Source organism: Arachis ipaensis, chromosome B7, assembly GCF_059453495.1.
Source record: "Arachis ipaensis isolate K30076 ecotype BB chromosome B7, ASM5945349v1, whole genome shotgun sequence".
Classification (NCBI taxonomy): domain Eukaryota; kingdom Viridiplantae; phylum Streptophyta; class Magnoliopsida; order Fabales; family Fabaceae; genus Arachis; species Arachis ipaensis.
This window is the reverse complement of record NC_142442.1, coordinates 41822980-41849883: the sequence shown is the minus strand read 5'-3', so window position 1 is coordinate 41849883 and position 26904 is coordinate 41822980. Positions and strand designations below refer to the sequence as shown.

General features: G+C 38.1%; 2 protein-coding genes, 1 non-coding gene and 1 pseudogene across 3 annotated transcripts; 3 read left to right on the top strand and 1 right to left on the bottom strand.

The window, feature by feature from the left end:
• The first annotated feature begins 10777 nt into the window (after positions 1-10777).
• On the top strand, positions 10778-12634 carry LOC148550954 (uncharacterized). The gene is made up of 2 exons (XM_088494677.1): positions 10778-11611; positions 12173-12634. Exons 1-2 carry the CDS (start codon positions 10778-10780, stop codon positions 12632-12634), a joined length of 1296 nt encoding a protein of 431 aa, XP_088350803.1.
• Positions 12635-12867: 233 nt separating this feature from the next.
• On the bottom strand, positions 12868-15954 carry LOC148550953 (uncharacterized; annotated as a pseudogene).
• Positions 15955-16431: 477 nt separating this feature from the next.
• On the top strand, positions 16432-19152 carry LOC107609363 (uncharacterized). Its single transcript, XM_016311310.3, has 6 exons — positions 16432-16838; positions 17526-17619; positions 17790-17950; positions 18325-18352; positions 18455-18563; positions 18848-19152. Exons 1-6 carry the CDS (start codon positions 16584-16586, stop codon positions 18927-18929), a joined length of 729 nt encoding a protein of 242 aa, XP_016166796.1. The 5' UTR covers positions 16432-16583; the 3' UTR covers positions 18930-19152.
• A 5198-nt stretch (positions 19153-24350) lies between these two features.
• On the top strand, positions 24351-24454 carry LOC148550952 (small nucleolar RNA R71). The gene has a single exon (XR_015893414.1). It is a non-coding gene; the product is annotated as a small nucleolar RNA R71 (small nucleolar RNA).
• Positions 24455-26904: the final 2450 nt, after the last annotated feature.

The window sequence follows — 26904 nt, the reverse complement described above, 5'->3', positions numbered from 1 at the left end:
GGCCGCGTGACCTGGATTTCGACGTAACAAGGGTGCACAACTGAAAGTTGTGCTAGAGTGGTGCTGGATTGGTGCTGAGCGCATAATCCTTTCCACGCGGCTGCGTGAGCGACGCGGCCGCGTCATATCCTTCTACCAGCCCACTCACGCGATCGCATGCCCCACGCGATCGCATCACCCAAAATTTGGCACTAATATGTTTTTGAACAGAGAGTTGTGCGAGTGCGAGGCTACCCTCGCGCCATTAGCCTAAAACGGGCCACGGGACCGCGTCAATCAGTTTCAACGCAAGTCGCGCGACCGCGTGCCTCACGCGACCGCGTGCCTCACGCGACCGCGTCGCTTGCGCCGCACAGTTTTCCTGATTTGCCAATTATCTTATCTTTTTCTCCCCAAATCCTATTTTCTCTTTTCCGTCCTTATTTCTTCTCCCTCCCTTCCTTCCTTCTTCCTTCTTTCTCACTTTTTTTTTACACTTTCTCTCTCTTTCCCCCATTAACAAGGTTTTTCTTGTTCTCCTTCCCTCCTTACTTTTCTATTATTCTTCTTATTTTTATATGTGATCTTCTTTTCTCTTCGTTTTACCTTCATTATTCATATTGTCTTTTTCTTCCTTTTTCCTTTTTATTTGGTGTTATAAATTTATGTGAGTCATTATTTCTCACTCTATGCTTGTGGATTGTTATAAATTTGTTTGACAATTATATATTACTTTTTCAAGGGATGCTTGCATGTTCACTTTCATACTTTCCATAACTTAATTATCGTGCATGCTATGTGTTTGTGAAAAAGTCCATATGGCATTATGCATTTTTCTACATTATCCTACTATTCAATGCTTGCTTTTCACAAATTCCCTTTACTATTGTATTAATTGGAAATTTATTGTCAATACAAACATGATGGTTTGTTACGAGTAATGCTTGATCTATGCTACTCATGCCTTTGCCAGCATGCCAATAAACACCTTGCATTTACTTGTCATCATATGCACTAGCTATCTTCCATTAATGACTTTTCACATGTAGTCATGACCATGTGTTAACATCATTTACCTTTAAATGTGCATTCATAACCATCCTTTTCCGTTCTCTTCCTTGCTCTATCTCTTTGAATTTAATTTTCTTTCTCTTCCCTTTTTCAGGATGGCCACCAAGAAAGGAAAGGAGAAAGCCACTCCCAAACAACCAGCAAGAAGAGGAACGAAAAGAGTATTAGTGGCAGAACCCTCTTCAACTGCAGTTAAGCCCTCAACAAAGAAAATTAAGAGGATTATAAAAGTTGATGATAAAGAAAGAGCCTTCCCAGCAAAGGACACTGCGCGATTCCCCAATCGCTACTGTGAGCAGATGTTCCCCATCCTGGCAGAAAGGAGTTACAACGACGAATACCTTCTTCTCCTCCCAAACCATATTGCTACATTTGTTGAGCCGCAGATTACACGAAGACAATGGGATTTCCTACAGAGACAGCCAAGGCAGGTCCATCTTTCTTGGGTAGTCGAGTTTTACTCTAACTTCTACCTACCAACCCTGCAGTCTGTCTACGTCCGTCAGAAGCAAGTTCCCATTACAGAAGAGGCCATTCAAAAAGCTCTAGGTCTTCCCCCTATTCCAGAAGGATTGGATGCCTTTCAAGAAGCCGCACGCAAGCGCCAGCTGTACCAATTCGACTGGGATGCCGTTCTCAGAGTCATCGCACTACCTGGCAGCCGATGGATCTACGGATACCATCGTACCCGCCCTAAGGGAATTTTGGCTTCAGCACTTACCTTGGAAGCTCGCGTATGGGCACAGATCATGTCCCATTACGTCTTTTCGAGTACTCACGAATCCTCCTTCACTGCGGACATGGCCGTTCTACTATGGTACATCCTTACAGACCAACCTTTGAATCTACCAAGACATATCCGGAATGCCATGGGACACGTACAAATTACGGGCAACTTACCTTTCTCCGCCCTGGTCTCAGATCTTGTCTCAGCCGCCGGAGTCTCCTACAGAGCTAGGGACACCAAAGCCTGCTTCCCGGGATGATCAGTATGTCCCTAATGGGAAGTACCTTAGACTTCCAGCAGCCACTATCAGCCAGCTTACTGAACCAGTTGAAGATATTCCTTCTTCAACACCACAAGCACCCACTACTGACCAACTGCTCCAGCAGATACTTGCAAGGTTGGATCGGCAGGAACAGAAAGCTAAGATGAGAGAGCGCCGTAACAAGCGCCGATTCACATACCTCAAGGAGCTGATTATGGGAAAATTCAAGGACTCAGACACCCCGGACTCCACTTCCTTTACCAGCACAGGGAGCCACGATGGCCCCGACGATGGAGATACTGCTACCAACCCACCTTTGTTCCTGACAGATGGTACCGAGGACGGTGCAAAGCCTTAAGTGTGGGGAGGTCGATCAGTACATGACTTTCGGAGGTAATTTCTCTTTCCTAAACACCAATAAATGAGGATATTTAGTTAGATTTTTCTTTTGTAGAATAGGATAAATTGCATAGTAATAGGTTAGTTGCATGCATGTTCTGCTTGATTGAAAAGACAATACGTTTCTTCGAAGACCCTATCTTTAGAACAAAATTTCACTAATTTTAATCAAAATTTTTATGTTAAATTTGCTTGAAGTTGTATTTGGAACATAATTTTTGAGCTAAAGAACACACAACCTGTGAGATTTGAGCCTTTATGAATGGTTACATTATTTAACCATAACTATTTTATTCTTGTGTGTTTACTTCTCTATAATTGTAATCTATATTTTGTTTCATCCTATATGTCAAATATTTATTATATTTATATGTTTGCATATGATTGAGGCCATTATTTGTTTAGCCCACTTATCCAAATTAAGCCTACCCCTTTCAATTATCTTTGTTAGCCACTTTGAGCCTTTAAATCCCATTTGTTCTATATTTTACCACATTACTAACCTTAAGCGGAAAAACAATTATAGATCCCAAATTGAATCTTTGGTTAGCTTAAGATAGAATTGTGTGAGTCAATCAAGTATGGGAAATTGTGGGAACAAAAGATAATAAGGGAATGTGTTATGATAATATAATGGGAATTTGGATACCTACTCATGTGGAACTATAAGAATTAAAAATCTATGTGCATTGATAAGCTATGTTTATTTTTATGTTAATTAAAAAAATTTCAATAAACAAATAAGGGGACAAAATTACCCCAATGTTAAGTTAAGAATTCAAAGGTCAATGCATGTATGATAAAATTAAAATAAAAGGTTGAAACATGAGTATGGAATGTGAAAGGAATTTCTGGGCAGCTAGGTATGCATTCTAAAGTTATATAGAATATACATAGAGGTTAGGCAAAAAGCTTGGGTTAATTAAAGATTCAATCTATAAGCTTACTTAGCCATATATATATCCTTGCCCTTACCTTGGCCCCATTACAACCTTGGAAAGACCTCATGATGTTTGCATTGGTATATTAAATGTTGTTGATTGGTTAGGAGAAGAACAAAAGTTTAGAAAGCATGATTAGAGAAGGATAGAGTAATTACCCTATACACTAGAGAGACTAGAGTGTACATCTTCAGTGAGGGTTCAATGCTTGAAATTTTATGTTCCATGCTTTCATGAGTTGTCTTCTTGCATTTTTAGCTGTTCTTGCTGTATAAGAATTGAAATAGTGAAATTTGATTTGTAATTATTTTTGAAGAGCTTAATTACTTTTGATCAAGTGGACAAGAATCATATAGTTGCATTTACATATATAGGTTGCATTGCATTGCATGAGTTTCACATGTTCCTACTCATTTATTTGATCTCCTTCAACTAAGCATGAGGACATGCTAATGTTTGAGTGTGGGGAGGTTGATAAACCACTATTTCATGGTTTATATTGTGTTTAATTCTGTGGTTTTATCATGATCTTTACCCACTTATTCATATGATTAGCATGTATTTATATTTCCTTCCTAAATTTATTACATGATTGAAAACTTGCTTCCTAGAGACTTTTAATTATGTATTTTAATTCTCCTTTATTCCATGCGATGCCGTGATCTGTGTGTTAAGTGTTTCACGCTTTATAGGGCACGAATGAGTTAGAGATTGGAAAGGAAGCTTGCAAAAATGGAAGGAACACAAGAAATTAAGGAGATGACCAGCGAGAAGTGACGCGGCCGCATGGCTCACGCGACCGCGCGAAAGAGAGGAAATCTCAGTGACGCGGCCGCATGGCTCACGCGACCGCGCAGATTGGAATAGCATAAGTGACGCGGAGGCGTGGACGACGCGTCCGCGTGGAGAAGCAAAACGCCGAATGACGCATCCGCATGAATGACGCGATCGCGTGACGTGCGCGATCTGCATAATCTGCAGAATCGCTGGGGGCGATTTCGGGCCCTATTTTGACGCAATTTTCGGCCCAGAAAAGCATACTAGAGCCAGGGAACATGCAGAAACCAACAACAACATTCATTCCGCATAGTTTTAGTTTTTTAGATCTAGTTTTCCTCTCCTCTAGGTTTTTTTCTCTCTACACATTCATAGTTTTTAGGATTATTATTTTCTATTGCTTTTTGCATTGGGATTTTGAGAAGAGTTATTACCTCATCAAGATTTCGTCATTCTAGTTCGTTTTCTTTACTTGGCTTTACTCTTCCATGTCCTTTAATTTACTTAATTCTACTATTGGATTATTTTAGAATTTATTAATACAAGAGTTATTTTTATTTTTAATTGATTCTTTTGAGTTTTATTTATCATGTCTTTCTTTAATTCCCTTTCCTATGTTATGAGTTCCGCATTCACAATGAGTGAGTAGTTCCCTAACTTGATGGGAAGTTGATTGAAAGGAACCCTTGAGTTGGAATGCTCAAAGGAGAAATTATAATTGGGTTTATTATTGGATTGCCCTCTAATCACTAACGCCAGTCCTTCCAAGTAAGCGGACTGGGACTTGTGAATAGAAACAGCATTTCAACTTGTTTGACTTTCCCTTACCTAGTAAGGGATAACTAAACAGAACAACCCCCAATTATCAATTAATCTTGAGAGTACTGCAACAAAAATAGGGCTTCCAACTAATCTACTCCCAGTCAATGCTTTTATTTAAATCACATTAATTCTCTGATTTAATTTCCTGTCATTCAACTCAAATCTTTTTGAAAACCATCCGATTAATAAAATAGCACACTTTCCTGCAACTCGTTGGGAGACGACCTGGGATTCATACTCCCAGTATTTTAATTTTAATTTCTGTGACACCCTTTTTTTAAATTGATATGCGGATTTCTGATTGGTTGAGGACTATACTCGCAACGCATATCTTATAACAATTCTTAACTCGCCAATTTCCACCCACATCAAAGAAAAAGAAGCAAAATGGACGGCGACCTTCAGACGACGCGTGGCGGCGCGTGCGCTGGTTTCCGGCGACGAGGCTGGTCTCGTTGAACCCGCAACGACGAGACAAAGACGGTGGTAGGGGCGGTGACGAACCAAAGCGTTAGGAAAGGAGTGAAAAATGAGGCTAAAGAACACTGCCGGAAGAGGAAAAAACAAGGGGCTATGAATAAATTTTCATCGGAAAAAAAAACCTATGCTCTTGATACCATGCAGAGAGGCCTCCACAAATCCAAATTGGCAACAAGCAATGTAGGAAGAAATACAGACGCTTGAAAAAGCACACACTTGGGATTTGGTAGATCCTCCTTCTAATCAGGAAGTTGTGGGAAGCAGATGGGTATACAAGATCAAGACTCGCTCTGATGGTTCTATTAACCGTTATAAAGCACGATTGGTTGCTCAGGATTGTACGCAAGAGTATCGTATTGACTATGAAGAGACTTTTGCTCCTGTTGCTCGTCTCACATCTGTTCGAGCTCTTCTTGCCATTGATGTGGTAAAAAAATGGTCTCTCATTCAGATGAATGTGAAGAATGCATTTCTTAATGGAGATTTGAAAAAGCAGGTCTATATGAAACCCCCTCCGGGTTATCCTTGTCCTTCTAGCAAAGTTTGTCTCCTTCGCAATGCACTCTATGGACTTAAGCAAGCTCCTCATGAATGGTTTGACAAGTTCAGCACTACCATATGCAGTCTTGGTTTCACTTGCATCCCTCATGAGAATGCTCTCTTTATTGGTAAAAGTGAACGTGGAGTTGTTCTTCTACTTCTATATGTTGATGACATGATCATTACTGGAGATGATGTTGATGGTATCTCTGATCTCAAGGCATCCCTTCAGCGTACTTTTGATATGAAAGATCTTGGTTCTCTCAGCTATTTTTTTGGTCTAGAAGTCATATCCATCGATGATGGCATCTATCTCTCTCAACCTAAATATGCTTCAGATATTCTTGCTCGAGCTGGAATTACAGATAGTCGCACTAAGTCTACCCCTCTTGAGCCTAATGTTCGATTTACTCTTATGGATGGCACTGTTTTGGATAATCCTACTTTTTATCGACAGCTAGTTGGAGGACTCGTCTACTTAATTGTCACCCGACCAGACATCGCCTATCCGGTTCATGTTCTTAGCCAGTTCTTGTCAGCTTCTCGTACTACGCACTTTGCGGTAGTTCTTCGCATTCTTCGCTACATCAAAGGCACCCTGTTCCATGGCCTTTACTTTTCTGCCCATTCCTCCTTGTCCTTCCAAGCATACTCCGATGCTGATTGGGCTGGTGATCCCACTGATCGTCATTCTACTACTAGTTACTGTTTGTTTTTTGGCGACGCTCTCATTTCTTGGCGTGCTAAGAAGCAAACATTCACTGCTCGTTCAAGCACAGAGGCTGAGTACCGTGCTCTCGCTGACACCACTGCTGAGGTTGTCTCGATTTGTTGGCTTCTCAAAGATTTGGGTGCTCCTCAATCGTCCTCTACTGATGTTTTTTGTGACAACCGCAGTGCTATTCAGATTGCCCATAATGATATGTTCCATAAACGCACCAAACACATTGAGATTGATTACCACTTTGTTCGGCAACGTATCCTTAATGGTGCTGTTCGTCTCATCGCTGTTGGAACACTAGAACAGACTGCTAATATCTTCACGAAGGCTCGTCATCCAACTCGTTTCTGGACTCTGTTATCCAAACTCAAGATGGTATCCTTACCTCCCACTTGAGTCTGAGGGGGGATGTTAAGAGAATCATTAGAATCGAATTAGATCAATTAATGTCATTTGTACTTATATAGCGTATCTGTATATTAATTGTAGGATTCTATACTTTTATTACTTTGATTCTACTAACAACTATATAAACCCTTGTACATTGTACTTTTAGATAAACTGAATAATATACTATTTCAGATTACTTTCTTGTTTCTAATAGTTAAGTTTTTTTTTTGGATCTTTTTATATTACTTCATTTTCCTGTGCGTATATTGTTAGCCCAACAACTAGTGTGATCCATTACCAAAACATCCTTAAGAGCCTCATTAGCTATTAATTAATTAAGCATCCTCTTCAAAACGGAAAACATAAATAAAATTGACATTCAAATATTCAGATTTAAAACTTCTAAAGTTTGAATTTTATTTTAGAGAATAAAATGTGATTTTTTACCCTTGAATAGTTTCTCTTTTATATTTATTTTTAGTCCCACCTATAAAATCAATGGTAAAATATCACACTTTACTTTCTAAAATAAAATCCAAACTTTAAAAGATCCAAATCCCAAATATTCAATGCAAGACCCTCGCCAACTTACCAATTTACCTTCCACACATTGTGTTCTTGCTAGAACAAGTCTTTGACAACATAATACGCTAACAAAAGAGGTCAGTACCAGAGAACTCTCCTTAGTTTTTTTATTGGCCTATAATTCATGATTGTAATTTTTTATTTTTTTGACAAGGTCAACAATCATTTGTTTACTGTTTTAATTTTTTTTCGTTACTTTTTATTTTTTAATATAGACTAGATATGTTTAATATTTTTATTTAATATTTATATCAAAATATATATTATAAATTCATAACACATTTAAAATTACATAATAGTACACAAAATATTTTATGTACACATCCAAAATTCATTTAAACTCTTGGTTATATTATTTTTTGTAACATAATGTAAGAAATTTACCACATTATATATTATTTGAACTTAGAAAAATTTTTTGCCTTTACTTATGTAAATGATAGTTATAAAACATATTTAAAAATATTATAGTAAATTATGATAATACATTCAAAATAATATAATAGTACATAAAATATTTTTGAATACATTTAAAACTTGTTTCAATTTATCCAAAAATTATCATCACTCAGTAATTAGGATTTGATATAATTATAATGCATCAATAGCGCATCTAAAATAATATTATAATATATAAAAAACTTTTTAAACACTACAAAACTCATACAAACTCATCCATATATAAAATTTACCTAATGATCATATCATCAAAGAAAATTAGAACCAAAAGAATTATATATACTAGATTTAGAATCGAAAAAATTTATTTTGATAGTATTTTGTTTTTAATTTTGTTAGAGTTTAATTTTAGTTTGTTATTTTTATTTTATTAAATTTAAAGTTAAATATTTTAATTATAAAAAATATGATTTTAAATTTTAAATAAATTAAAAAATATTAAATATAAATAATTATTTTATTAATTTTTTACAGATAATAACTTATTAAAAGATAAATGATGATGGATATCTAATTATTTAAAACTCTCAATAAATATAACAAATTTAAAATCACAAACTAAATCTACTCATGTGCAACGACAAGTGTTCTGTTAGGGTTTTTTAGTGCTCTGTTAGGGTTTCTTAACGGAATTTCTACTGCCGTCAAGGCTACATTGTCAAGGTCAATTAAATCTCAATACAAGTCTACGTAATCTGCATGGCTGAGACAACGAGGGATGAAGATCGGATCGAGGAAGACAATTGGAAAGGAGGTAGGAATGTGATTCTACTGGAAGAGGCAGACATATCAGAAGGTATTAACGCTTGCTCCAATAGCCTCTATGGCAGACTCTTTGCTTCCAAAACCTTCTCAATTGGAACCATGGGGAATGCTTTAAAGGCTATATGGGGAAACTCGGAAGGATTTAGCGTGAGTGACAAAGGAGATAATTCCTTCCAATTCTTTTTTAATAAAGAAGTGGATGTCTTGCATGTTGAACGTGGTTCTCCATGGCTATTCAAAGATTATGTGCTCCATGTCAAGAGATGGAAGGAAGATCAGAACTGTGATGAAGAGATTATTTCCAATTTTTCAGTTTGGGTTCAATTTTGGGGGTTTGCCAGAATCGTTTAAAACCCTCGAAGTTGGACGTAAATTGGGAGAGAAACTAGGCACAGTGTTGGAGGTAGGTAAATTTCAGATGCGAGGCAGAGAAACTAGGATTGTGAAGACCAAAATCAATATTGATGCTACCAAGCAAGTGAGAGATCAGTTAATAGTGGCAGGACCTAATAAAAAGGAGGTAGAAGTGGCACTACGCTATGAGAGACTTGAAAAGTTCTGTACCTATTGCGCAAAATTGGGGCACGAGGTGAAAAACTGCCATGATCTGCTGAAGGACACAGAGAGTGATATGGTAAAAGAGGATGACATTGGCAAATTGGTTAAAGCCAGCCAAGTGGGAACGCGAATCTACTCTGAAGGAGAAAGAACATTCAACAACTCAACCCAAAACCAGAATAAGGCCACTCAACGTAAGAAAAAACCGGTCTTAAACTGCTTATTGAAAGAATTTGCAGGGATGTCAATGCAAGAAGGGAAACAAAGTTTAAAACCACAAGACACTAGTAACAGGGCAGCACCTGAGTCACCTCAATCAGCCAATTCTAGAATAGAATGCATGGAGGTTATCATAGCTGGTCAGTCCAATACCAAAGAGGATGAAGGGCAGCTTATGCAATTCGCTATTGGGCAGTGTCTCACCACAGAGAAAGGTAGGAAGTGGAAAAGGTTAGCAAGACAAGGTACTGCAGAGTCAAATACTAAAAGTGAATCCAAAAAAAGGTTGATGAGTGGTATAGCTGAAGGATCTACAAAGAAAGCAAGAATAGAGGATGAAAATGCAGTTGAACAGATGGTGGAGGGTGCCAGCCTACAAATGGCACCCAAGGCGCCATGAGAACTATAGTTTGGATTGTCGGGGTTTGGGGAGATCCCTGACAATTCACACCTTAAAAGGGATCTGTAAATCCCACTCCCCCGAGATTGTGTTTATAAGTGAAACAAAGAACCAATCTCGACAGGTGGAAGCAAAACTTCGGGTATACAACTACGAAAACTGGCATATTGTTAACCCGATAGGAGTGGCAGGAGGACTTGTGCTAGCTTGGAAGGACAGCATCAGTGTTCAAATTATTAGCAGTGGAGAATTCTTTGTGGCAGCCGAAATTAAGGAAGTCAGAAGCAGTGAGGTATGGGCGTTCATTGGTGTCCATTTGAGTTGTTCGGAACAAATTCGATCCTTACAGTTTGAGGAGCTTACAACAATGAGCCAACACCTGGAAGGAAAAGTGGTAATAGCAGGCGATTTTAACGCTATAACAAGTCAAGCAGAAAAGGAGGGTGGAGGCCAAAAATCAGCAACCACCATTGCAACATTCACTAATTTTATTGACAGTAACGAATTAGTGGATATTGGAATGGTGGGGCACCCTTTCACATGGACAAATCGAAGACAAGGAGAGGATTTGGTGAAGGAGAGGCTTGACCGCTATTTAGTTGGGATGGAATAGAAGTTGAAGTTTCCGAATGCAGTGGTGCACAGGCTCACAGAGTCAGGCTCGGATCATGCTCCAATTTTGATGGAAACCGAACCTCAATCCTGGCATAGTAAAAGGCGGTTTAAATACCAGGAACGTTGGTGTGGAGAAGAGGATGTCAAGAGAATTGTCAGTGAAGTGTGGAGAATGGAAGTTGTAGGCTCGACTATGTTCTCCTTGGCCCAAAAATTGAAAGTTTGTAGACATAGACTAGTTCAATGGCAGAAAACTCACAAAGCAAACTCCCGGAAAGAAATTGAGGACCTTCAAGCTAAACTAGAGGAGTTGCGAGTGGCTGGAATCAATGGGGGAAAGGAGGTTACCAGTTTGGAGGAGAAGTTGGAGCTGGCATATTTAAAAGAAGAGAGCTATTGGCGAGAAAAATCTAGAGTCAAGTGGCTAAAAGAAGGAGATCAGAACACTAGATTCTTTCACCAGAAATTTCAATCAAGGATGCGAAGGAATAGAATTTGGAAATTAGTAGGGAGGGACAATGAGATTGCATCGAAACCGGAGGATATTGCAAAGGTAGCTGAAGACTACTTTTGTGATATTTTTACTTCTTCTTGTTCGGCTGATCCGAATCCATACTTAGAGGATTTGGAGCCTAAGGTTACAGCTTCCATGAACCGTAGGCTCCAAAGGCCAGTAACTATGGACGAGGTCAAAAGAGCTACATTTAGTGTTCATGCTCAGAGTGCTCCTGGTGATGACGGGTTTACAGCTAAGTTTTTTCACTTTTTCTGGGATATAGTTGGAGGTGACGTTTTTAAGGCAGTGAGAAGTTTCTTTCACAGTGGCAGAATTCTAAAAAGCTTCAATCATACTCAAATTTGTTTGATTCCAAAGGTGCCAGATGCCAGTGACATGACACAGGTACGACCGATCAGTTTATCTTCAGTTATGTATAAAATTATTTCTAAAGTTATGGTGCACTGATTACAAGGTATTATGAATAAAATTATAAGCCCAAATCAGAGTGCGTTTCTCAAAGGTAGACTCATTTCAGATAATATTCTAATTGCCCATGAATGTATGCACTATTTGAAAAATAAGAGAAATGGGGCAGAGCATGAGATGGCTATTAAACTAGACATGAGCAAAGCTTATGATAGGGTTGAATGACATTTTTTATGATATATTATGGATAAGCTGGCTTTGATGCTAAATGGATTAACTGGACTAAGGAATCGGTAACGACTATTTCTTACTCTGTCGTTGTGGAAGGTCAACCTTTTTGGCTATTTTAGGCCAAATAGGGGCATCCGACAGGGTGACCCCCTATCCCCATATCTCTTTCTTTTTTGTGCAGAAGGGCTTTCCTTCTTGCTACACAAGGCAGAGCAAAACAGATTAATTCAAGGAGTTCAAGTTAATCGGAGACGCCAAACAGTTAATCACCTTTTGTTTGCTGATGATTCAATCCTTTTTTGCAAGAGCGCACTTAATACAAGCCAAAGTATTCTAGAATTGCTAGAGATCTATGAGGGTTTCAATGGGCAAAAAGTCAATTTAAATAAGTTGGCTATCTTTTTCAGTCACAACACACCTCAGAACACAAGAATAGCAGTTGCTCAGACACTAAATATTGAGCATATCGGAGTACAAGACAAATACCTGGGACTGCCCTCTATAGTTCAAAAATCAAAGAAAGCAACCTTTGGAGCTATCAAGGATAAAGTTCAGAAGAGGATTATGGGTTGGAAAAGAAGTCTATTGTCATCAGGTGGCAGGCACACACTATTGAGAGCGGTGGGGGAGGCGATTCCTATTTATACACTCTCTTGTTTCAAGCTCCCGGACACGCTGTTGACTGAGATTCAAATCATGCTCTCGCAATTTTGGTGGGTCGAAAAGGCGCAGAACGAAGAATGGTTTGGATTAAATGGGACACAATGACGAGACCGAAGAAAGATGGAGGGCTGGGGATCAAGGACCTAAGGGCGCAAAATTTGGCTTTATTGGGCAAGCAATGTTGGCGTCTAATGAAATACCCTAATTCTACTCTATCAAGAATGCTCAAAGCTAAATATTTCAGATATACAGATTTCCTACATGCAGAGATAGGAAGCGTACCGTTGTGGGGCTGGAGAAGTGTTCTTGAAGGGCGCAAGGTGATCGAGAAAGGCTTGTTATGGAAAATAGGCTCTGGCACTAATGTTCGCATCTTCCATGACCCCTGGCTCCCACCACCAGTGCCCCTTAATGTCCCTCAAAATGCACTCACAATCCCGCCAAATCTGCAATTGTATTACGTTAGTGCGTTACTAAATCCTGATAGAAGTTGGAATAGAAATCTGATTGAGTCGATTTTTTCAATTGATATATGCAATAAAAATTTTTCAATCAAACCAACAGAGGAGGAGGATGAAGTTAATTGGTGCTGGACAAAATCTGGTATATATGAAGTTGGGTCAGGATACAAAATTGCTTATAGATTCTTTCATTCTCCTACTTTATTGAGGCCCCAGAACATACACAACAGAGTCTGGAATGGCATTTGGGAGTTGAAATTACCACATAAAATTAAGATTTTTCTATGGAAAAGTCTTCATGAAAAGCTTTCGGTGTTGCAACAAGTTCACAGCTGGTTCGCATCCACTCTTGCCACTTGTCCAAGATGCATGTTGAAGGCTGAATCAATTTCTCATGCTTTGTTCCAATACCCCCTGTCTTCAATAATATGGAGTCTAAGCTTAATAATCCCTGACCTATGGATGAGAGAAGAAGAGACATTTTTCAATTGGTGGCAACGAGTCTTATCCTGGGCAGCGGTTCAATTCGACGGTAGACAAAAGACCCTCCTCATAGCGGCGCTATGTTGGAGCACTTGGAAAGCGAGGAATCGGTGTGTTTTTGAGAAGGTAATAAGCCCGGCACCAGAGATAGTAAAAGAAGCCAGCAATTTAGTGCGTGAACTCGTGAGCCTACCTGATAAATGCTGCAAATTTTCTTTACTCTTACTTTACTCTTCTTTAAGCTCTTATCACAGTTGGTGATAAATGAAAATACCCAATTCTTTTGCACTTCCTTATAGAAATACTCTTATTTTATATTAATAAAATAACATTTATCTTAAAAAAAATATAACAAATTTAAAAGAGGAGAAGAAGCACGTGTTTGTTTGAGCAACCTGTACCAATAATTTTCCAGTCAATAACTCTACTCTTACAGGGGAGTGAATTCTCTCTCAAAAAAAATTAGATGGTGGCTAATATTAAATTTAATTTTTTATTATTTTTTTTATATTTATTTTTGATTTCACTTATAAAATTAAAGGTGAGAGATCACACTTTATTCTCTTAAATGTTAAAAAAATAGAAGAGAAAAGGACAATTTAGTCCCTGACCTTTTAACCCGAGGACATTTTCGTCCCTGAGCATTGGAAAATACATTTAAATCCCTGACGTTCCTTAAAATAAGACCGATCCGTCCCTCCGTCCATGAGCCACCCTCAGAGCGGACGGAAAACGCTGAGTTGGCTTCCCCTATGCTGACCTGGCTCATCGGTGTTCCCACGTGGCAAATAAGTGGGATGGATGTTTTGAAAACGGGACACATTAGTCCCTCTAACACAAAACGACGTCGTTCTGCTCTGGACACATTAGTCCCTGGACACATTAGTTTCTCTACAGGACCTTCCGCAATGTTGTACTTGGAACACCATTCTTTCACCTTGGTTCTCAACTCCTCCCAAAGAGGCAAGCATCTACCAATCAGTGGTCGCTCAGCTTCAATGTCCTGAATCATTCCTCTTATGACCTTCACAATGGAATAAACGGCTTCTAACTCATTCCAAAAGCCCTCGTTGTTAAAATCCTTGATTAAACTAATGAACCCCTGAAGCTGACAAGAAGTATTTACCATCCAATGGTTCTGAGCCTCCAAGTTCCTCAAAGCCTTGGCCTTGAACTTGTCTGCAACAATCCCAACACACCTTTGAACAACACTTCCACTGGCACCAGTCACAGTCTCCCACAGAACCTCCTCAGCATAACTGGAAGACACAACTCCACCAGTGAACAAAGCCTTCTGGAACACACTAGTACCATTGGGAAGATTCACCACAAACTTCACCAAATTCTCACCACCACAACACAAACTATACCAATTCATATTCTTCCAACCATCACTAGCCACCTGAAAGAACATGGCATCCCTTATCTTGGCCTCAGACTCAGCCTTGGCCTCACTGAACTTAGCATCAAGCCTTGGACCTGAGATTTCACGCCTCAAAGTATTTGTTGCAGGCAAACCAACCTGGCTTAGAAAAGCCTGAAACTTTCTGTGCTCAATTGTGGCCAGAGACACAGAACCACAAGTCTCACACAACCAATCAGAGAGCAACTCAAGGGCAGAGTTGACCTGCTCCTTACTCAAAGCAGGACCAGGTGAGGTCTTAGGGCTCTTGAGCTTCTTCACACTGTCCTCAAACATAGCCAAAGCACACAAATCTTCCTTCCCACCAGACAGCACTAAATGCTGCTGCTGCTGATGATGCTGATGCTGATTATGATGATGGTGCTGGTTCACAGAGTTACCATGCACCTGAGTGTACCCAATTTCACCACCAAAAGGACCAAACTTTGAAGACTCCACCATTGCCAAGGCATGATTTTGACAAGGAACAGGTGATGCAGGTGAAGCCCTCTTCCTGCTATTGTTGCTATGGTTCGAACTGGTGTTGACCACTGAGATTGGAAGCGGAGAAGGAACCGAACCGGGCCTCAATCCTGTGCTGAAATTGGGAGACAGTACCAAGCACCCTTTCCCTTTATGGCTTTGGTTCGAACCGTGATGAGTGCGTCGAATCGTTTTGTGAGGGCTTTGGCGGCGATGTCATTAGGGGAAGGAAGAGGGTCGGTGGAGTTGGTGGAGTTTGTGGAAGCCATTGTTGGTGTTGGTGTGAAAAGGGTGTCTGAATTTTGTTCCAAAATGGGGTCTTTGAGGTGAAGGGTCAGAACAGGGTGGTTGTTATGGTGGTTGGGGGTGGTGGTGAGGGTGGTGGCGTCACCATTGGGGTGTGTGTAACTCCAGGGCAGAGCTGTGTGTAACTCCAATTCCTCAAGCCCCTCCTGTGTTTGAGGGACTAATGTCCCCAGGGCAGAACGACGTCGTTTTGTGTTAGAGGGACTAATGTGTCCCGTTTTCAAAACCTCCATCTCACTTACTTGCCACGTGGGAATGCCGATGAGCCAGGTCAGCATAGGGGGAGCCATCTCAGCATTTTCCGTCCGCTCTGAGGATGGCTCATGGACGGAGGGACTGATCGGTCTTATTTTAAGGAACGTCAGGGATTTAAATGTATTTTCCAATGCTCAGGGACGAAAATGTCTTCGGGTTAAAAGGCCAGGGACTAAATTGTCCTTTTCTCAAAATAGAAAGAATCCATTTCCATAGATACAGGATCAGTTTTTTTAATATTTAATTAAAAATTACTAAACTTAAAATATTTTAAAAAATTGATTTTTTCTCTTCTAGATTTCCAAATCCTGTGTATTGCAATACAATTATAATAATTAAAATTTTGATTAAACTCTAAAAATTTTTTAATATTATAATTTTAAATGAATATATTAATTTTATAAAAATTATATAAAATTTGACTATTTTATAATTTAAATTTTGTTAAAATTTTACATTTCACTATCTTAATTTACTTTTTTTAATTTCAGGTAAAATTTCGATTTTGTTTGTACAGCAAAACTTGGCAATATTATTCCTTAACGCTAACAAATAATAACAATCAGCCACCCCTCCCATCCCAAAGACCCAAACACACATTAAAAAATAAAGGGTTTTAATTTAATTTTAATTTTTTTGGGTGTTTTCTGAAATTGTCGGAATAATGGAGGTGGTGGAGGTTTCTCCCTCTGTCTTGGATCCGAACCTGGACGAAGAGAAGGTTCGGATCCGAAACGAGAATGTGGATCGGGTTAGGGTGAAGAGGAAAACCCTTGAAGCCGTTCTGGAACAGTGTCAAAGAGCCCTTCAACTGTTAAACGACGCTTCATCTTCTTGTAATTCCGATGATGAACAACAACACGATTCTGATTGCGATACACCTGGTGCTATAACACCTGCCGATCCTGAAACCGATCAGGTAATTTTTGTTGTTTTTATGGATGATTTATTCATTGTGCGAATGGAACCCTAGATTGACTTTGAATTTTACTTCGTTCTCATTTTTTTTTTATGTAACACTAATGTTATGGTTATTGGGAATTTGACTCTTTATTTTTTACTTTTTTCTCCCTTTCGGAGCTTGTTTAATTTCGTGAAGTACCCAGCTTTCAACTTAGATGCGTGTTTTTTTCTTACTAATTTTTATTTTTTAAAATTTTGTAACTGGTTTCAAACTTTTTTAGTGAAATCATATAAAGAAAGAGACTACAAAAGATGATTTTATTTACTATGAGCAAGATAGAGTATTTAATGAAAAAGTAAGGGTATTTAATAATACTTTGGGATGTGTGAGCATGCAATAAATGCTTTTAATAATTCTTTTTATTTTGGTTTTTCTTTTGGGGTTTAGTAATTTGGGGGATGATTAGGAAGCTTAATTGTTCATGCTGAAATGATGTTCTTACCTTGGTGGTGTTATCTGCTTGCTGCTTGATGTTGGAGAAAATTTTTGTAAATAGCTAGTTTTGTCATTGAATTTATCACCATTCACGTGCACTGCAATGGATTTTTCCCTCTGTTGCATACTCACGTTTCCGATGGCCAAAATTTTGCTACAAATTTTCGATCTTCTTTGTAACACAACATTCTGTGTGCTTCAATGCAGTTATGTGACTTACTCAAATCTAGAGTCGAAGGCCCTGACTTCCTTGAAAAGTTAGAGTTGGCCCAGGCGACAGTTTCACAGAATGCAGCTTTTGGTATGCGTCCAAATGTTCTCTTTCTTTCTGTCTTGAGCATGGTATTAAGATATTGTCAAGTTATCTATGGAATGATTATAATGGAGACAAGTTATTTGAATTAATCAGTTGTTCTCTTTACTATAGAACTTTAGAATGCTAATGAGCGAAAAATGCTTGTGTTATGGCAGAAGAATGTAGTTCTTGGGATTTGGTTAGTGAAAATGATCTTTGGGATGGTGAAGATGTTGATTCAGACCAAGATGATTACGTTCTTGTTAGACAAGAAGACATAGTGGAGGGTATTGCTTGCTTCATGGCTGCATATTTGTTATCCCTTAAGCAGACTAAAGTAAGTATTCTGTGTATCCTCTTGTTATTCAGTAGGCTTTGCCAGATATACATACGAATTTAATAGTTAGCTATATTTCAGATTCATTGTGCTAGATTCTGAATCAAATTCTTAAGTGTTGTTTTATAACTTAAGAAAAAAAGGATTTCCAAATCCTTTGAGCTAAAAGTACCTTCTGACCAAATTCTAATACATTTCAGTCACCGTGAAATATCCAAACAACGTGTAGTGCTTAAAATCCAACCATAGCTTCATTTGAGTAATGCTTAGAAGTGTATGATGTAAAGAATGTTAACTATGAACAACAGAAAATATTTTATTCAGTGTAATTGTATCTGGAGTTCCTACTCTCTCTAATACTTTGCTTCTTTCAGGATTTGACTCCTAATCAACTCCAGGAAGGTGAGTCTGCTGTTTCCCTCCTACTGTCATCTTATTTCTGTTATTCATCTAAGTATGAGTGAAAACAATTTGCTAAATTCGTATTCTCACTATATTTATCAGCACTCTGCAAGACATTTTCGGTAAAACAGAAAAAGGGAAAGCTTCGAAAAGCATGGGATGGTAGCAAAGTCATCTATAATGTTGCATCATGGGGGGCTACAGCCATTGGGTAAGTGTCAATGTCGTAAACCCTAAAACTTATATCCAAACAGGCAAACACCCTAGAAATATATTAATGCATTCGCATGATGCAAGACCATCCCCCAAATTAATGTTATGGCATGATTTGACTATGTGCTACCTGTTGTGAAATTACTTTTGATTCAGTATAAACAATTGCAAGGGCATTGAACTTACTCCTTCGGTTCTGTTTAATTTGTCGCTGGATACAAATAAAAGACAACAGAGGAAGTATTAATTTCATTTTCATTAATCCTTCTCGATTGTCTACAGGATATATCAAAACCCTGTTATTGTTAAGGTTGCTACTAAAGCTTTCTGGACTTCTTGCCAAGTCATATCAAAGCTCCTCTGAAATTGTGAAATGCAGCTTGGGGAAAGGTTGTGATATAGTAGTTTTAGCATTTGTACACTGGCCTGTCCTTGCAATTCGGATTGGATTGGTTTTCTGCGCTGTTTGATGTAAATTTGGAATTCAATGTGTTTGCATCACTGATCAATCGATCTTACCGTAGTTTGATCTTGTAAATATCTCCATTGTAATGTTCCTGAGTGCAATTCAAATTCTTATTCACGAACTCAAGCTTGAACATATTTTCCCTCCCTCATCTTATGACTCAACCTGCCATCTAAAAGTCATTGAAGTTACGAAATTCTATGTTTTGATATCGACTCTTTATCTAAAATTTATCTGTCCGGATTTTGTTATCTCGTCTACTTAATATTATAAAATTTATTGTCAGTTTGTCACCCACCAAAATTGAATTATTTTCTATAGCATTTGTCTTTCCAAAAGTTTCTTTCATTTCAATGATAATGAGTAAATACTCGATACAGTTTTTTCCGTTTTTCCGGAAAGACAACACAATTCTTGTGTGTTGGGGGGGGGTGAAGTTCGTGACCCTGTTTACTGAGACAATGGTAGTCTTTCTGGAAAATTCATCGTAAACTATTAACGAATTTTGCTTAATTGACACATTTTTATAACATTGGGTTTCACTTTTGAGTTCTATGCTATAGGGTGGGCCAATGCTACTTGCCCCAACGTTACCTGACTCGTACGGAAGCAGACTAACCAACTGAACTAACAACTTACTAATTGTGGAAAGTAGGAGGTTAGGAGTAGTTAGAACTTGCAACTTGACATGTACTGATCAATTCCGTTTGTTAGAATCTGTTAGGAGCCAGCTGACATGGCATTTATCTATTGTATATTTGTATGTATATAAGGGATTAACATCTCTTCTGTAATTAAGTTTTGTCAGTCAATGCATTCAAGCCGTCTTTCACTTCACTCAACTCCTCTTCATCTATCTCGCATGCTCTAGCTACTAACGCTGCATCTTTCAAACCCAAATACTCTCAAGCTCTCTTTATTTTGTCCCTCTTAATTTCTCTGGGTGGTTGTTGATGTGTTTGGTTGACTTGTATTGTGGAGTGGTAGCTGTTGTGGAATTTAGGATAAGGGAGTGGTGTGGTAGTGTGTAGGGGTGGGCATGGTTTGGATTTTTATAAATCCAAACTGGATCCATTTCAGAATCAGTTTTATGGTTCATGAAACCAAACCAAAACTGGATTGAAGAGAGAAATCGATTCTAAATCGGTTTGAAAAAATAAAAACCAGTTTTAAATCGGTTTTAGAATTTAAATCCGGTTTTACTTACAAACCGGTTTTAAATCCAATTTTACATATAAAACCGGTTTTAAATTCGGTTTTTTAAATCCAAATCTAAAATCCGGTTTTTTTTAAATCCAAATCTAAAATCCGGTTTTTTTTATAAAATCCAGTTTTAAACTAGTTTCTTCAACCAAAAATTCAATTTTAAAACTAGTTTTTAAAAATCCAATTTTCACATTGTTATATTCAACACACTGAAACCAAAAATTAAAAATTAAAAAACACAACCCTCCGAAACCTTTCCAAACCAGCACGGCAGCCCCTGATTTTCATCACCGTCAACTTTTTTGGCTAATAAAACTACTACTAATCCTAAAAGATATTGATTTCTATATATAAAATTTACTAAATTATATTGAAGCATATTATTACAATGTATAGTATGGCTGCAATGATCAACAATTTATTTTCAGTAATAAATTAATAATAACAATTTATTCATGAACCATTCAAAGGGATAAGAAAACATTAATTTTGAAGCACTAGATAGCAGAGCAAGGTGTCAAAGCACATACAAAATATATAAAAATAAATAAAGAAAATAATACAAAAACCATTCAAAAGATGAATGTAGCAAAGAAACAGAATTTAAACCAAGCACTTGCCTAGGCATAGAACAGGAGTTTTTGTATCCTTAAAACCATGGAAAATGCCTTGTAAAGCCAAAGAAAGTACAACAGCAGGAGCTAAAGCCTCAAAAATTCCAATCCCAAGTGCTAATAGCAAAGCAGTGGAGACAGAGAAAAATTGCTTTTTTCGATTGCCTCTTTCGAAGGATTTACCATTGCCAATATTTTGTATACCACTGTGCTCTGCAGGGAAATTCATTCATGGCATGAGTTGACAATGAAAAATGATAGCAAGCAACATATATGAGCTATGAAGAAGTTAACTGTGGACATAAAATTCACCCGAAAGATATTCTTTGGCAGCAGTTTTGGCTATGTCCTCAGCAACAAAAGATGTAGCAACACTTAGAAGGGGAATATTGAAAAGCTTTGATATGATGTTAAAGATGGTCATGGAAACACCAGCAAAAGCCAATTCCACAGTGCCTAAAAATAACGAAGAAGAGACATTTATAATTAATCCCAACATGCACTTCACTAATTTCATTGAATAAATCGGTTAACTAACCACAACCAACACATTCACTAAATCACTGTCCTGTACCTCAAAACAGCAGAACAAGACAGCAGCAGTGTTTCATATCAACAAAATTAAGGTGGGGACTAGTGAAAGCAAGCACTCCTAAGTCCTAAGATCTTGAGTTGTTTCCATTGCCTATACTATAGTTGCTACTTGCTAGAGCGAGAGATTCAAGGCAGTAAATAAGGATAAGAAAAAGAAGGCCAAGGCAGAACACAGTTAATGATTTTTCAGAACAAAATTCTATTTACAACAAAAATCAGAACAACAAAGTCGGAAACATGTATAAGATAAGTTAGTTTTCTTCAACTAAATAATGATTTTTCATATGATTGCTAATTGAACCACAGTTAATACACTTCTTACTAAAGTTCTTGAATCAATGTCACCATTTGAAGTGTTCTTACTATCCCTCTTATGCAGCATTGTTCAAATTCATCATTCATCCCTGCAACTTCAACTACTAGTCTATCTAATTCTAATTCCTATAAGAGATTAGGAGATTGGTTGTTAGTTTTATTTGCTTAATTCAGCAAGTAGATTTTTTACGAAATCAAGTTTTAAGGGGGTTTAATTTGAAAATTCATACACCGTATATAAACAACTAGCGCTACATATATACTATATATATTATGGTACATGCATGAACCAAAAAAATAATAAATGAGCATGGCAATCAGTTCATCAAGGATTCAACTACTACTTAGTTTAATTAGATATTTTTCAACAAAAAGTGAACCACAGTGAAGAAGAAACTTACAGCAGGATCCATTGAAATGGAGAGTTCAAATGTTCAATACTAAGAGATTTTAAAATCTGCACATTCAATCCATTGAAGTGAAGAAGTCAGTATACTCATGAAGGAACAAAACAAAACAAATCAACAAAATAGAAAAAACCCAGATAAAACTCAGAACTCAGAACCAAGGGTAAGGAGGAGGCTTACCTCAATTGATGAGCATGAGCTCTGGCGAGCCACCAACGAAAGAAGAAGAGAACCAAAAAAGAGAGAAGACAGAGTCGCGAATGGGAGGTCGAGGCAGAGAGACAGAGTCTCGAATCAAAGTGAAGACTGAAGACTCGAAGAGGTAGATGCCGACGAACCACCGGCGAGCTCCGACGAGAGGCAGAGAAGAAGAAATGTTGACGGTGGCGAAGAGTAGATTTGGTTTTGTCGAAGAGGATTTGTCGAAGAGGAGAAGAGGAGAAGACTCAAAATTAGGGTTTTTTTGGATGTGGATTTTAATTTGGATCTGGATCTGGATACGGATTTAAAACCATTTAAATAGATTGGATCAAAAACCAAATTGTAAAATAAATATAGTTTGGTTTGGATTTTTTTTTTATTTAAAACTAGTTTTTTTTTAAATGGTTTGGTTTGGATTTGGTTTAAAATCCAAAATGTGGATTTTTTGCCCACCCCTAAGAAGAAGATCCTTGAGCCTTAAACACAAGGTAGTCCTCATTCAATTGCTGGACTAACTCTCCTCTGTCCACATCAATCACAGCTCTTGCTGCGGCTAGGAAGGGTCTTCATAGGATGATGGATTCATCTTCATCCTTCCCAGTGTCTAGGATTATAAAATCAGCAGGGATGTAATAGCCTTCAACCTTCACTAAGACATCCTCTACAAGTCCATAAGCATGTTTCCTTGAATTGTCTGCCATCTCTAGTGAGATTCTTGCAGCTTGCACCTCAAATATCCCTAGTTTCTCCATTATAGAGAGGGGCATGAGGTTTATCCCTGTTCCAAGGTCACACAGAGCTTTCTTAAAGGTCATGGTGCCTATGGTATAAGGTATTAAGAACTTTTCAGGATCCTGTTTCTTCTGAGGTAATTTCAGTTGAACCAGATCATTTAGTTCATTGATGAGCAATGAGGGTTCATCCTCCCAAGTCTCATTACCAAATAACTTGGCATTCAGCTTCATGATTGCTCCTAGATACTGAGCAACTTGCTCTTTAATAATATCTTCATCATCTTCAGAGGAAGAATACTCATCAGAGCTCATGAATGACAATAGTAAGTTCAGTGGAATCTCTATGGTCTCTATTTGAGCCTCAGATTCCTTTGGTTCCTCAATAGGGAACTCCTTAGTGGCTAGTGGACGTCCATTGAGGTCTTCCTCACTAGAAGTCACTGCCTTTCCCTCCTCTACAGGTTCGGCCATGTTGGTTAAATTTATAGCCTTGCACTCTCTTTTTGGATTCTCTTCTGTATTGCTTGGGAGAGTACTAGGAGGGAGTTCAGTAACTTTCTTACTCAGCTGACCCACTTGTGCCTCCAAATTTTTAATGGAGGACCTTGCTTCAGTCATGAAACTGAAAGTGGTCTTAGATAGATCAGAGACTATAGTTGCTAAGTCAGAGTGGCTCTGCTTAGAATTCTCTGTCTGTTGCTGATAAGATGATGGAAAGGGTTTGCTATTGCCAAACCTGTTTCTTCCACCATTATTATTATTAAAGCCTTGATTAGGCTTCTGTTGATCCTTCCATGAGAAATTAAGATGATTCCTTCATGAAGGATTATAGGTGTTTCCATAGGATTCTCCCATGTAATTCACTTCTGCCATTGCAGGATTCTCAGGGTCATAGGCTTCTTCAGAGGAAGCCTCCTTAGTACTGCCTAATGCAGCTTGTACTTCAGACAGACTCTGAGAGATCATATTGACTTGCTGAGTCAATATTTTGTTCTAAGCCAATATGGCATTCAGAGTATCAATCTCAAGAAGACAAGAACTCTTTTCTTCTGAGTTGTCCCATTATTCACAGGATTCCTTTCAGAAGTGTACATGAATTGGTTATTTGCAACCATTTCAATGAGTTCCTGGGTTTCTGCAGGCATCTTCTTCAGATGAAGAGATCCTCCAGTAGAGTGATCCAATGACATCTTGGACAATTTAGACAGACCATCATGGAATATACATATGATGCTCCATTCTGAAAACATGTCAGAAGGACACCTTCTGATCAATTGCTTGTATCTTTCCCAAGCTTCATAGAGGCATTCACCTTCCTTCTGTCTGAAGGTTTGGACTTCCACTCTAAGCTTGCTCAACTTTTGAGGTGGAAAGAATTTGGCCAAGAAAGTATTGATCAGCTTTTCCCAAGAGTCCAGGCTTTCTTTAGGTTGTGAGTCCAACCATGTCCTAGCTTTGTCTTTTATAGTAAAAGGAAAAAGCATAAGTCTGTAGACCTTAAGATTAACCCCATTGGTCTTAACAGTGTCACAGATTTGCAAGAATTTAGCTAAGAACTGATGAGGATCTTCCAATAGAAGTCCATGAAACTTGCAATTCTGCTGCATCAGAGAAACTAATTGAGGCTTAAGCTCAAAGTTGTTTGCTTCAATTGCAGGAATTGAGATGCTCCTTCCACAGAAGTCAGAAGAGGGTGCAATAAAGTCACCATGCATCTTCCTTGCATCTCCACCATTATTGTTGGGTTCGGCCATCTCTTCTTCTTTTTCAAAAAATTCTATCAGGTCCTCTTCAGAGTGTTGTGCCTTAGCTTCTCTTAACTTTTTCTTTAGAGTTCTTTCAGGTTCTGGATCAGCTTCAACAAGAATGTTCTTATCCTTGTTCCTGCTCATATGAAAAAGAAGAGAACAGAAAAGAATAGAAATCCTCTATGTCACAGTATAGAGATTCCTTTATGTGAGTAGAAGAATAGAAGAGTAGAATGAAGAAGAGAAAAGATGAAGAATTCGAACACAGAGAGGGAGAGAGGGTTCGAATTATAAGTGTTAGTAAATAAATAAATAAATAGAAAGAGATGAGAGAGGGAGAGAATTTGTAACACCCTACCACACTAAGCTTTACGCTTAAGTCGTAAAACGAAGGTGGTGTGGTATTACGACCTCTAAAATAAAATGAGTACATATAATAGCAGAAGAATTATAATATGCTAGGAGCCTTGAAGAATAGGGGAAATAAAAATCGTGAGATAAAAGCGCAACGCTCAAGGAACGAGTTAACTTGCGTGCTAAGAAAACCGTAACTGTCAAACATAAGATAACAGAAGTAGGAAAAGAGTGCCAAAGATACAAAATAACAAGCTCCTAACTCAGCCTGCGAAGTCAAGACTGGCCGGAGAATATTTACACATATATACATACATATCAAAAACCCAAAAGTACATATACACAATCCTGCCTCTCCATAAACCTCTAAGAGGATAAAAAAGAACAAGTTATGCAGAGAGAAAGCTAAGTACATATATATTTATCACTGTACAATAAAACTACCCAGTAACCACTCCGCTTCAAGAGTCCAGACACCTAACGAGGTGTCTCTCGACCTGCATCTGAAAAACAACAACATAGTATGGAATGAGAACCGGAGGTTCTCAGTATGGTAAAGGTGCCACACACATAATATATAAGGTCCTGGGAATGCCAGAGGCAATCCTAGGACGCCGACACTCAGATTATAGAGCTTAAAGTATTAAACAGGAGCCATAAGAGGTGGTTTTCTAAGAATATTTAAACCTAGCTTAACTTAACCTTAAATCTAAGTACCATACTGCTATTCCTCCATACCTCCAACTCCATCATGGATTTTCACAGACAAATAGACAGATAAAGACAAGCACAAGAAGGTTACAATTACTGCAAGTAACAAATACACATTTAACATGGCAAATACATATAGGCACACCCAATTAAAACACAAGCAAGTAATTCAAGTATTATGCATATGATGCATGCCTGTCCTATGGCTGATGAGGCTCATCTGTCGGTTATCCAGCCAACCCGACAAGTCTGAATTGTCCTTAGACTGTCCCCCGACGTGCATCCCCAAGAGTCTATGCATAGCTTTATCTCAAATAATCAATATTACTCAATGGGGGTAACATTCCCGGGAATTTATATAGTGCCCGGTCACACTTACGTCGTAGGGTCAACAGAGTATCGAGTTTTCAACCTGGTACACGTGGTGGCAAGCCACGGCACTTAATCCAGGGAACCTCGTATCTCAGATCATTAAATTATTCAAGCCATATAAATAATTCAATTATAATTCATCAACATCCACATCATTCTCAATCGCATCTCATTCATCATCATACATCAATCATATTCAATCCTTATCTTTCATTATTACACCTCCCATTCCGTCCATCAATAGTTCCAATTCAAAACGTAATTCATTCTTTTCTAAATGAATCAAACTTAAAACATGCTCATTTTCTTAATAACTCAAAATCAAACCATATAACCTTTGAATCTAAATCTTTTTAAATAATCATATAAACAAAATCTCTAATTTTTATAAAATTTCGGCAGCATCTCCTCTAAAACTCGGACTTTGCCACCCTTTTCGGGTCCAAACCTGCATTCTTTTCAATTCAACATACCCTTCCTCACATCATAACAATCACCACAATAAATCTACCTCAGATCAACAATTATACTCATACAATATTCAAATCCAACGACCAAAATTCAACTAAAAATCATAGTTCACAAATCCTAGGCTTTTAACACAAAATACCTCATTT